At 51.7% G+C, this 12,314-nt stretch overlaps 4 protein-coding genes across 4 annotated transcripts; 2 read left to right on the forward strand and 2 right to left on the reverse strand.

Moving 5' to 3' along the window:
• Positions 1–13: 13 nt before the first annotated feature.
• Positions 14–751, forward strand: J4E93_008917 (uncharacterized protein; the record flags this gene model as incomplete). The annotated part of the gene is given in 2 exon segments (XM_049346814.1): positions 14–20; positions 33–751. 2 exon segments carry the CDS (start codon positions 14–16, stop codon positions 749–751), a joined length of 726 nt encoding a protein of 241 aa, XP_049196234.1.
• A 1,995-nt stretch (positions 752–2,746) lies between these two features.
• J4E93_008918 (uncharacterized protein) lies at positions 2,747–3,728 on the forward strand (the record flags this gene model as incomplete). Its single annotated transcript, XM_049346815.1, has 2 exons — positions 2,747–2,751; positions 2,987–3,728. 2 exons carry the CDS (start codon positions 2,747–2,749, stop codon positions 3,726–3,728), a joined length of 747 nt encoding a protein of 248 aa, XP_049196235.1.
• Positions 3,729–9,977: 6,249 nt separating this feature from the next.
• J4E93_008919 (uncharacterized protein) lies at positions 9,978–11,137 on the reverse strand (the record flags this gene model as incomplete). The annotated part of the gene is made up of 2 exons (XM_049346816.1): positions 9,978–11,074; positions 11,131–11,137. The coding sequence occupies 2 exons, from the start codon at positions 11,135–11,137 to the stop codon at positions 9,978–9,980; spliced, it is 1,104 nt and encodes a 367-aa protein (XP_049196236.1).
• A 245-nt stretch (positions 11,138–11,382) lies between these two features.
• On the reverse strand, positions 11,383–12,118 carry J4E93_008920 (uncharacterized protein; the record flags this gene model as incomplete). The annotated part of the gene is made up of 3 exons (XM_049346817.1): positions 11,383–11,684; positions 11,934–11,940; positions 12,110–12,118. 3 exons carry the CDS (start codon positions 12,116–12,118, stop codon positions 11,383–11,385), a joined length of 318 nt encoding a protein of 105 aa, XP_049196237.1.
• Positions 12,119–12,314: the final 196 nt, after the last annotated feature.

Genomic DNA, 12,314 nt, shown 5'->3' on the forward strand with positions numbered 1-12,314 from the left:
TCAACACACGAACATGCAGAGTTGTTTAGCAGAAAACTGCAGGTTCTGCAAGTGGGAGCGCGAACTCGATGGTATCCCAGTAGAAGAGGTAGCCCCGCCATCGAATCTCGAGAAGATACGTACAGACATGAGGGCGAGGGCAGCCGCGAGGAAATCCCACGGAACAGAACGAGAGCGGGACGGTACTGCATCTACATCCTGGCCTCCGGACGATGCACGTTTCGATATGAATCCACTGGCGTCACCGTTGGTGAGCAGGAGTAGGAGGGATAGTGTCACGTCTTGTCGATCGGAAGCTATGGCTGAGCCATACGATTACTTTACCGAGCAGCCTGGAACAACAGATGTTGAAACGGATGATAATGAGGATTCTGGAGACATCGAGATGGCTGAGGGAGAGGGAAACAACGGCATCGAGCCACCAAGCCCTGCTTCAAGCTCGGTCTACAGTAACGACAACCCCCTCGTGCTCCCCCACAGCCCTCTCTACACACAAAGCGAAAGCGGTATACCAGACGACAGCAACGACAACGATAAGAACGACTCCTTAGATTTTCTAGATGAAGTCCTTTTTGACCTTGACGCTTGGCTTGATGCTGGGGGTTTGGAGATGGGTGGTCTGCACGACGATATGCCAGAGGAGGAGTATGCGGAGTATAAGGAATGGTACAAGGCGATTGTCGGAGGGGTTGCGAGGGGTATGGTTGAACGAGGAATGTTGATGGAGAGGACTAGGAGGAGGAGTGTGTAAGGGCGATGAAGATGGGGATAGATGATGTGGAAGGGGATAAGGAGTATGGTTGTGTAGAGTGGTATCACATGTTACGTTCATCGCACGAATAGCTTTTTTGACTGATAAAAGTGAATATCTAGCCTCCTACCATCATTCATCCGACTACCTAGGTACATAGGGCGTCAAGACTTCCATACCCTGCAAAGGGCCAATCCTATGATTACTGATACTACACAGCAGCCAGTGCGGCTGAGCTGAACCCAATAGATGCGCGCAGGGACTGAAAAACGAAACGGGCCGCCGCTAGTGTTAGCATCTACCGTTGCATATTCTCCGCATCTTACTCTCCGTAGCAATTTGAGCGGACTTGGCAGGCGACGGAACGGAATTGACGTGGTGGTCATCCGGATCGGATGTCAGTTTTGACGCCTACATCCGTTCTCACTGTCCAAACGGAAGACGAGGATTGCAAAGCACCGGATCTACGTACGCAGCCTTGTGTCGCGCCTACTCCATGATCGTACGTGGCAGCTACCCAGTACAGTGTCGTTCGTAAGCCACAGTCCCGAAGTCATGGTAAGAGTCTGGGCACTGGCTAGCTTATTACATCCCCTGGATATAGCATACACTTTGCCTAATTTGGCACATTATATAAGCAAGAATGGGAACTGTATAGGGCTCTACCATGCTTCACGTTCCAAGTCAGCAGCCTTGTCTGCTTGTCGGTGAGCTGTAATCGGCCCTCTAGATGCTGGATGCTTACAATCAGGGTATTGTTGTATGCCGCGATGAAGGAAAGATTCGTGTATATAAAGCATCGTAGATCATCTCGAAGCTTCATCAACACCAGAGTCGTACATCAGCGTCTTACAATTACAGAACTCCTTCAGTTACACTTGTCAAACCTCTCTTTTCCGAAGAACTTTCTTTCCAATCTTGAAATGGCACCCGAACAAGAGCCAAAAGGCTACCGATGGGACATCATCACAGCGGAAGAACTCAAATATGCTCCGCCGTACTTTCAAGACGTCCCAGAAACGACAACTGAAGTGGAGTGTAAGCTCAGCGGCACATGGCCCAAGTGGCTCCATGGCTCTTTCCTTCGGTACGTCACCCCTGCCCTTCACATCTCCTCTAAATCCCCAGCTAAGATCAACTTCACCATAGGGTTGGCGTAGGCCGTTTCACAGTCCCCACCTCTGAAGACGACTCCACGCCACGAGTCGTCATCCAGCATCTCTTCGACGGCCTGGCCCTCCTCCACAAATTTCGCATGACCAACGGTCGCGTATACTACATGAGTCGCTACACTTCCAACGGAATCACGCGCGCCGCGCAGCGAGACGGCTACGTCAAGAACTCGTGGGTGGGACCGAATCCCAACACGCCTCTTTTCGAAGCCCAGGATCCGTGTTCGAAATTGCTTGGAGCGCGTGTAAGTCTGATCATCTTCTCCTCCAGTCATGGCTATCTATGAGAAGCGATGGGAAGACTGACTGATTCTCGATGGATGTAGCAAACCGTTTTCCTGCCTCACGATTCCATCGAACCAGATGCTCTTAACGTTCATGTTCAGCCGAGATGTGGTATGCATCTACCGGAGGATAAGAACCCGAATTCGAGGGGTGTCAAGGCGGAAGATCCGGCTACGCAGGAGGTAAGACAAACCCCATCTCCAATTCCTGCCAAAAGAATCTGGCGAAGCTCACGCTGAGATATAGATCCTCGTTCACACGGACTGGAACTGCATGCAAATCTGCGATGCAAAGACGCTCGAGCCGAAGCGCTTACTCTCTCATGCGGTCATCGATCCCGAGCTCGCTGGAACAGGGTGCTGCGCTCATCCCGTTCATGATCGCAAGCGAGGAACGACGTACAATTACTTGATCGATGCGGCGGGGATCATGTATATCTTTGCGCTGGATGTGGTTGCTTATCCGGCGCGTCTGTTGTGGAAGTCTGCGCTGCCGTGTAAGCCGTGCTACACACATGCTCTTGCTATGACGGACAAGTATGTTGTCTTTGTCAGGAACGTAAGTGGTATTTCCGACTGGATGGAGTGGCGGTAGATGGATCGAAACTAACCTGCCATCAGCCTGTTATATTGGATCTCAGTGATCCGACGAAGACCCTCGTCGAGGCGATGGTATGCGAGCACGACTCCCCCGTGTACTTCTACGTCCTAGACAAGGCCGACGGCAAGGTGTAAGTTCTCTCCTTCCATCTCCAATCTCACCTACTAAAACCTTGCAGCATCGCATCCTACCAAGTCCCCAGCTTCTACTTCTTCCACACAGCCAACGCCTACGACTACGTCGATCCCAAAACGGGGCACACGAACGTCCATGTCGACATCGCGAGCTACAAGGCCGAACACTACCCGTACCACGAGTACGCGATTTCGAACGTCATCAACCCGCTCAAACCCTACCAGACGGGCCGCCTCGTCCGCTACGAACTCTCCGCCGTCAACACGCGTGATCCCGCCGTCGTCGCTCGCGGCACCGTCAAAGCCGCTATTCCAGACATGATGGCGGAACTACCTCGTATCTCCAAAGCCGCATCCATGGACCCAAACTACCGCTTCGTCTACGGCGTATCAGGGAACGGTATTTCCGCTCCAGGCACAGATGTTCCCATCGGGCGTCTCGGCAACGGCGTCGATATGCCACATGCGTCGTTCTATGGCCACCTCTTCAAATCGGATTGGCGAACTGGGACGTTCAAAGCGTGGGTCCCGCAGAATGGAGAGAGCTGTCCAACGGAGCCAATTTTCATCCAGAGGCCTGGTGCGACGGAGGAGGATGATGGTATTGTGATTACGATTACGATCAATAAGGAGGGGACGAATAGTATTCTTGTGGGCCTTGATGGGAGGACGTTTGAGGAGGTGGCGAGGGCGGATATGCCGCAGGTCTATTCGTTGGGGCCGCATGGGTCGTTTGTTGAGGGAGACTTTGGAGTTGTGAGCCGTATGGGGAGGGAGGGAGAGTAAGGTTGTTAGAGTGTTGGTCTGCTCCCTCTCGAAGACTGCCATTTTTTTCCTTGAGAGCTCCTCGTTTGGTATGAAGGGCAGAACGGCAATGCGACTTTTGAAGATGTAGAGTCATTCCACTTTGGTCTCCTGCAGCCACCCATTGGGAGCAAACACCCCGTATTTGCGCACGCTCCTACAAATGCGAAGAGTCGCCTTCTTCGCCCCTATAGAACTTCTCAGTCTCTTTCAACCTCTCCTATCTCATTGTACGATATCAAAGTCACCTTGCAGACATCTATATCTAGCTTCTAGACTTCCTCCGCACCAGCAACCATGTCTGACGATAACCCTCGGGCCTCTCATGCCGACTGCTTGGACGATGAGCTGGCTGCTCTGACGCTGCAGCTTGAGGAGCTCGGCGTCTACTCCGATTCTGGCAAAGGGAAGCATCCCGTGAATCAACCTCCTGACGTCGATGTTGCTTATGGCCAGTTTCAGGCCGAACTTCAAGCTCACAAGAACTTTCTTGCCGACCAAAAGCTCGCCCAGAGCATGGGAGCTGCTGTGCACTCCGATAGCGTCATCATTGGGGATCTTACCTCACAAGATGTCCAGGCTCATGCGGACCGCCGGTTTGCGCTGGAGTTGAGCAACAACGATCCTGAGATCGAAGCCCCGCCGCCGTCTGTGCACGAAAACCTTCAAGGAGAAAACCGTGACTGGATGTCCACCGCCTCCGAACACATCGCTGCTACTTCGGTCGTTGAGTTCTCCGATGATGAGACAGAGGCCGGACCGTCTATGTCCTACTTGGAGCGCCAAGCCGACACCATCAAGAGATTATCGACGGAGTTCAGGTGCTGCACTTGTCTGGACCGAGTTCCCCGCGCATCTATGGTCAAAGCGGAATGTGGAGATCGCTACTGTGTTGATTGCATCAAAGGCCTTTTCATGCGGTCAACGAAAGATGAGAGTCTGTATCCTCCCAGATGCTGCAAGCAACCTATTCCACTTGACCTAGTCGCCAGGCACATGGATCCAGAAGAACTGACTACGTTCGAGCTGGCGATCGTGGAATATGCGACAAACGACAAGACGTACTGCAGCAACCACGACTGTAACACCTTTGTTGTCCCCAACAATATCGAGCCTGGTACAAATCGCGCAGTCTGTCCAAAGTGCAGCACGGAAACCTGTTCTCTCTGCAAGGCAACCTACCATGGAGCAACTGACTGCCCCGACGATCCGGCGCTTCACCAAACTCGGGAGTTGGCACGCGAGATGGGATGGCAGACCTGCTACAATTGTGCCCGAGTGGTACAGCTGCGAAGCGGCTGTAATCATATGACGTAAGTTCTCGACGCTTCGTAGGCGTAAGCTATGCTAATTTTTCGAAGATGCCACTGCAAGGCCGAGTTCTGTTACGAGTGTGGCACCCGCTGGAAGGAATGCGGTTGCCGTACAGCAGACCCCAATCGTATCGTAGAGCGTGCAGAAGAGATTGTGGACCGAGACGCTGAACCGAACGTACTTCCTGATGTGTGGCGTCAGCGTGTTGACAGAGTAGCCGCCGAGTTGCAGAACAACCATGAATGCGAGCATTCGCGACGCTTCCAGCGCATTTTCCATGGCGCGCCGAGGAGAGGCTTCAGATGCGAGATGTGCGATGCACGCCATCACAAATACATCTTGCAGTGCCGCCGCTGCTATGTCAATGTCTGCGAGGACTGCCGTCGCAACCGCATCTAAGGACGAGCTTGAGTCGTTGTGGCCACTCCCATCAAATGTTACACCTCTGTTATTGGGTTCGTTTCCATTCTTCTGACGTCCGTCACTAAATGGACTTCCACTCATTAGATTAAAGCAACATAATCAGGATCTTATCTGCCAATTAGCCTCGTGTTGTGCAAGATTTTCTTTGTTCTCGTATCCGCCAGGGAGCAAGCGAGCACTCATATCCGGGTAATTCGAAAGTACCACATAAGTCGAAGGCATGACTCTCTCTGTCAGGACATGCAAAAAACAACACATTAGAAGTCTCTCCCAATAAATCCCTTCTCTTTCCACCAGCGATGTTGCTACGCGCAGTCTTCAACCTCGTAGTGTTCGGCACATGTGTCGTTGGCCTCCATATACGCAACGAGATCCGGCAAAACGATTGCGACGAGCTCGGAAATTACCCTCCTTACACCGGACCATGTGAAGTCGAAAGTAAGCGCAAAGATGAGCCTCCAGCTCTCCGACGTTAAAGGTGCGCGACGCGCTGACTGCAAGCTAGACTGCGGCGCAGGGCGACTCAACTGCTTGAAGCAGGTACCGACCTACACAAAATGCGTTGGTTATCCGACTGTGGGTGAGTATGCGTTTCTGCGACTAATGTTTTAGTAATTGACGAAGAGGTAGGTTGTCCTTTCGTAGGATGCGCGTGTGAAAGGTAGGAAGGCTGGGGATGACATCACCAACAACAGGGTTAGGCTGGAAGTGGCTTAGTGCCAAGGTTCGTTCTTTCGTCCAGCCTTCACAGGGACGCGTCTTCTCTTCACCAAAACGCGAGATTTGATACGCACAAATAGAAGACCCCCATCTCAAAACTTGTTTCGTCTCCATGGGTCAACATATTGCTTACGCGATCTGAATATGCACGACCAATCGTTGAGCGAGCGCAGGCTGAACCCCTCTTCCCCGCTGGATGCCTTCTTTCTCAGAATGCTGCTCGAATACAGGCGACAACATCGCATATCCATGCCTGATCTAAATGTAGCTTCATTTCTCATTGATACATCTACATACTAGAGACTTCATTTCGTTACAGATAGTCTCCGAACGAGTTAGCCTACTCAAGCGATCGCGTGGGCGGGCCTTGCGCTTAAACCATCGAGTCCAACATGGCGACGAAACCCCCGTTTGTCCGAACATACAACGCATCAACCGATTTCGAAGACGGAATCAACGTGGTATGCGTCACAACACCGATTCACTCATAGCCGTCATCCTGACGACAGGCACAGTTCCTCAAAACCATCGACCCAGGCCTTGACTGGGAGCCAGCGCGCACCATAGGCTGGCATCTCTGGTACAAAGCCTATGTCGATCTAACACCAGGAACATGCTACGTGCTAGATGACGGTAACGGACGCGTGGTGGGTTACTGCATCGGCGCCGCTGACACAGCGTCTTTTGCGCAGCGCTGGCGCGACGTGTTCACTCCGACTATCGACCCGAAAATTATACCGCATCCGGACATACAGACCGACAATCCACAGATGGAAAGGGAAGACGCTAAGCACTTCCGAAAGGCCGTGTATGAAGCGGATTGCAGTATGCTGCAGCCCTGGCCCCGGATGTTGGAACAATATCCGGCGCATTTACATATCGATATTCTGCCGGAGTATCAGAGGAAGGGATGGGGCTCTGTACTCTTGCAGAATTTCTTGGACACCTGCAAGATTATGGGCGCGAAGGGTGCCCATCTTGATATGGTGCAGTCGAATACAAGTGCAAGAGCTTTCTATGAAAGAGTTGGGTTTCAGATCTGTCCGCAGGTGCTGGATGATGGGGCGAGTGGCCAGCCTGGCGTCAACGGCATCGTGGTCACATTGGTCATCAGTCTATGAGCACTCCAACTATTGTCGACGTTGTTACTTATCCTATTGTTCTTCTAATCAGGTTGAACATCGTCCCATGAAAGATCTGCGGGCTGTTCTACAGCTGTTTACAACGTGGCCGTAAATTCACCGTCATGTCGAACTACCCATACCTCGCGTAGTCTTTCTTGCGCCTGTTGCTCGCACCAACCGTTGTAGCATGTCAAAAAACGTCAACGCAACACTTACGCAATGGTACTACTTAACTTTTCCGGAACTGTTACGGAGACGATAGTCATCTCTGACGAAGAGCTTCCTCCACGCTGGAAGCTGAGTCAGTACAATTTGGCGCAGTCATGCAGACAAAAAATGTTCAGATGCCAACGGATCTGCTGTTGTCAGCCACTGTGACAGACTTTTGCGATCCAGATATATAAACCCCTCCTCCATTCCTTACATCTGGAACCAAAAGGCAGACACTGACATCGCAAAACTAAGAGACCACCCGCAATGCCTCACGCGACCCAACATCCAGCTATTGCGCCCGCCACACCTCTCACGAAAACATTGGTTGCGCCGAATGGTAATGTCCGATCTGGTAGCTTTATGAGCGTTCACCAAAGGAAAGACCTGCAGCAAGCACATGCACTGAACCCGCTCGACCCATTCGAAGTTGACGGCACACCTGTGAACGAGTGCTCGACAGCAGCAACATCCGAACATGACCTCGAAGAGCTGAGATCAACCCTCACTGAAGCCAGGAAAACCATGTATGCTGCTATGAAGAGATACAGCGACCTATACTGGATCGGCGAGCTTCTTTACGAGCTCCCAAGTTCATATCAGATCGATGCGACTTCAGAAGCACCAGTCGAGGAATCAGATCACCCAGCACAGGAGACTCTAGCGAAAGCGCCACGTCCGCCTCCTCCCAAACCAGAACCTCTCTCGCGCGATGACTTTATCAAACTCCTGGAGGACGAAGGCCTAACCTGGCTTCTCGAGCACTTAGACACACTACCCGTTCTAGACGACTATGCAGTTGTAGCTACTGACGACCCCAAAAAGAAGCGCTGCAGGGTTGGTAAGCCTAGAGGTAAGATCCTAAGAACAGATCAGACTGATGATCTTAAGAGGAGGCTGTGCTGTTTACATGCAACTCAAAAGGATTTTAATTATCAGATGAGTATTAGAACCTTGAACCCATGGAAGTGCTGGCCAATCAATGCTGATGAGCCTGTGTTCGAGGGAGGGAATGAAGTGTGAGGTGAGTAGGGTATGTTCGCTCCACGGTATCCGGTAGCAATACATATTACAGCCATGCCAGCACGTGTATACTTTTGCGCAATTAATGTCTAATTTTCGCGTGCAATCCTACTGCTACAGTTTACTGTTGTCTAGCCTTTCACTTTAATCCTGGGGAAACAGACTCCAGGTCCAAGCAAATTCAGTGACTTACCAACAAGATGGAGTTCGAAAGCCAATGATAAATCTGCTAAGCTGGGTTTACATTCTAACCAACGCCCAACGCTTGCGACCCTTACAACCACTCCACGCTCACTTCCTCAACCCCTTCTTCAACGACCCAACCAATGCCCCCACAATGTTCCTACCCGTAGTAAACAGCGTCTCGTACCACTCTATCTCCGCAGCATCCCTCGGTGAGCGAGGTCCGTCCTCAAAGACATCGTCGTGGACGTCGGCGATCGGCTGACCCCGCTTGTCTACAGGTTTCGTGGCATCGCCGTGGAATGAGATCGTCGTGCGTCTAGATCTAGCGGTGGTGGTATGCGATTTTGAGGACAAGGACAAACGTGAGAACCACTTATTGGAAGTAGTCTCGGTGTCGGCAACACTGTCGTGCCGAGACTTCTCTTTGGCGTTCTTGAGCTTGTGATCGGTGAATGCGTGACCTTTGCCGTAGTTGTTTCGTCGGCTTGGTTGATAATGTTTTTGTCCGGGCATCTCGGTAGTGTATGGGGTTGTTGGTGATAACGTCTGAATAGCTGAAGTTTTGCGACTTCAGTGCGAAGACCTGCTGTATTGAAGCTACTGATAAAGAAGCATGAGATATGGTGTGTGTAGTCTCTTATACAACGAATGAGACTGTGTCTCAGACATCTAAGTAGAAGGTAGTATCTATGAAACGGATCAAAAACCATATGTCTGACTCAATTCTAATCCCACAGCTAACGCGTAAGCAGGTGTGAATAGCGATGCTGTATTCAACTACATCTCTCTCAATCTTCCGCACTACGCAAATCTTCTCTCCAAAAACGACACGTCTTTCAATCGATGAGATGCTGCTCCAGCAGCTTGCGTGTCCAGAACAAACGAGACTGAAACCCGTGCATAGAAAGAGCCCCTCCAAATCCTTTGCCGCAGTTCAAAATCCGATATCTCCGCTTGGAAGTGCTGAGTAGGAAGATAACCGGTCATCGTTGGGGGATTGATGAGGGGAGGTGTGATGGTGTAAGCTTTTGTGCGTGTGTGTGAATCGGTCGAAGCAGGTAGTCATGCGATGACGAAGCTGATGCTTTGTAGCATTTTGTATCGCAGAGGTGTGGATATGATGTGTTTGAACTACATCTTCTCTACCATGCAGGGCCAACAGGACAGTCTCAGGATAGCTGTCTTGGTGTCCAACATGAGGAGGTCTTCCGCCACGTCTAAACTTGCCGTCTTACAGCTTCAGCCCCCTCAGCCCCTCCCCAACCGCCTCCTTACTCCTCAAACTCTCCCCCGCAGCCCTCTGCGCAAACCCAACAACATCTTTAACCTTCAACCCCCTCCCGAGTCCATGCGCAATCGCCCCACAAAACGTATCGCCAATTCCATTCACACTAACCACCTCACTGGGCTCTAGTACCTTCTCCACCGGAAACAATCTTATGTATAGACCTCCAACCTTTCCTTTCCCATTCCCATCTGAATCAGAAGACGAAAGGTTCCTAGCAAGTACATACTGCCTCTCCTTCTCATCATGCAGTTCCTCGGCGTCAGCAGCCAGCAGTTTCGTCATCAACACGCCTTTGCTCCCCAATTTCGTCAGGATAGTAGGGAAGAAAGGGAGGAATTTGATGGTTTGTTGCGGGATACCTTGATCCACCAACTCACCGCCCAAGGTAACTGCTAGCGGGACGCGTAAGCCGCCATTGGGTATACCCAATGCATCAATCACACCAAACCACTCCGGTGACTCGAAGAGAGAAGACTGGCTGGCGAAGTCGTGGAGAGCGGTGAGTTCGTAGGTGTTTGGTGTTATGATGTCGACGAGGGGGGTGGGGTAGATGGATTGTGCAGCCGTGGTACTGGAGGTAGAGGTGTTAGGGAATATACGCAGCGCCTTTGCCGTAGAGACAGGCTCGAAGATCGTGGTTGTGTCGGGATGACGGGCTGCTTGCAGCCAGGTGTGTAGAGCGGGTGACGACCAGTTTGCATCTGTGACGAAGGCTTTGGGGCGGGGGGAGGTGGTGTTGAAGATGCTGGTCGCGCGTTCTTGGATTGTATCGATGGGGATGGTTTCTAGGATTGACATGTCTGCCATGGCGAGGGCGAGGTCTTTGTTCGTGTTGTTGATGGCGACGTATTGGGCTGTTCGGGATGGGGCTGGGAGAGTTTTGATACCGGTCGTTAGCATGCCTTCCGATTGCAGCTGGCTCAGGGCTGCGCGGCCACTCAGGTCGTCGCCAACGGCACTGTGGAGATGGACAAAGGAGCCTAGCAGGTGAGAGGCTTTCGCGATATTGTGTGCTACTCCTCCGAGTGTTTGAGTGATGACTGCTGGGTTTGAGGTGTGAGGTAGTGGATCTGTCTGGCTTGCAGAAGCCGTGAACGGAGCATAATCACAAGAAAAGTCAACCGCAAGAGCACCTGCAACAACCACATCGGGGACTCGTTGGGGCTCGGTTATGGGTGAGATTGACGAAGCAGGCGTGGAGGGAGGCTCAGAAGGTGATGAGGTAGCATTACTTAGTTGCTCTCCCACAGTAGAGGCGGGACTGGACTGCACGGGAGTGAAGTAAGAGGAATTTTGTCTAGCATACTTACATCAGTGCCAGTCTACGTTAAGCAACAAGAGTGCTGGCTCACCCTTGGGCTTGTTCCTGCTTTGCTTCGAGGATGGCAAGCTCTCGTGCTACAATGGTCGCACGCCTCACGTTTGATTCTATAAGGGCTCTGTTGGCGGGTATGCTCTTGCCCTTGCTGAGCTCCTTGATCTTAGCAAGCACAAAGGGCGTGTTGTCTTTGCCGGATATGTTGGCTGCTTCAGCCTGTTTCAGAGCTTCGGCAATGATTACATCCATTTCATCTTTGGGTATAGCGAAATCGGTAGGAACGGGGTTGGCGAAGAGGAGACCAGAGGAGATTTGGAGTGCGTGTTGCGCGTCTAGATGGCATTAGAACTGAAATCAGATAAATGATTGGGAGACTCACATATGACAGCAGCCGCCTCGATCTCATCCGCAATGGTCGTGGGGCTCTTCACTCCACTATCCCTTGACCAGAATGCAGGAAAGTCTACATTGCCTTTTCGTCCATCGGCGAAGGTGCCTACGCCCACGCCTTCAGTCTCAAGATACTCTATTGTCCGTGGGATGTCGAGGAAACTCTTGCAGCCACTAGAGATAACGGTGACCGGAGTCCTGCCGAGCTCTGTCAAATCTGCAGAGATATCCATGCTTGACTCAGCGCCGCGATGGACTCCACCAAGACCGCCAGTTCCAAAGATCTTGATGCCAGCGAGATGAGCTAGTAGCATTGTGCCTGATATAGTTGTACCGCCATTGAAGGACTTATCAGTCAGTCGCATACCGCATACATAGCCCAGGTCTCGTCGCGAAAGCTTCATAGTGTTTGGGTTACCAGCAGAAGAAGCCAGCTTTATCAACTCTTCTGGATCCATGCCTACACGTGCTACACCGTCTAGGATACCAATGGTAGCTGGGATGCCGCCATTCGTTCGGACTACGCTTTCGAGGAGGGATGCGAGGGCTACGTTCTCAGGGTAGGGAAAGCC

The sequence above is a fragment of the Alternaria ventricosa genome (genome assembly GCF_023758065.1).
Source record: "Alternaria ventricosa strain BMP 2768 chromosome Unknown scaffold_18, whole genome shotgun sequence".
NCBI lineage: Eukaryota > Fungi > Ascomycota > Dothideomycetes > Pleosporales > Pleosporaceae > Alternaria > Alternaria ventricosa.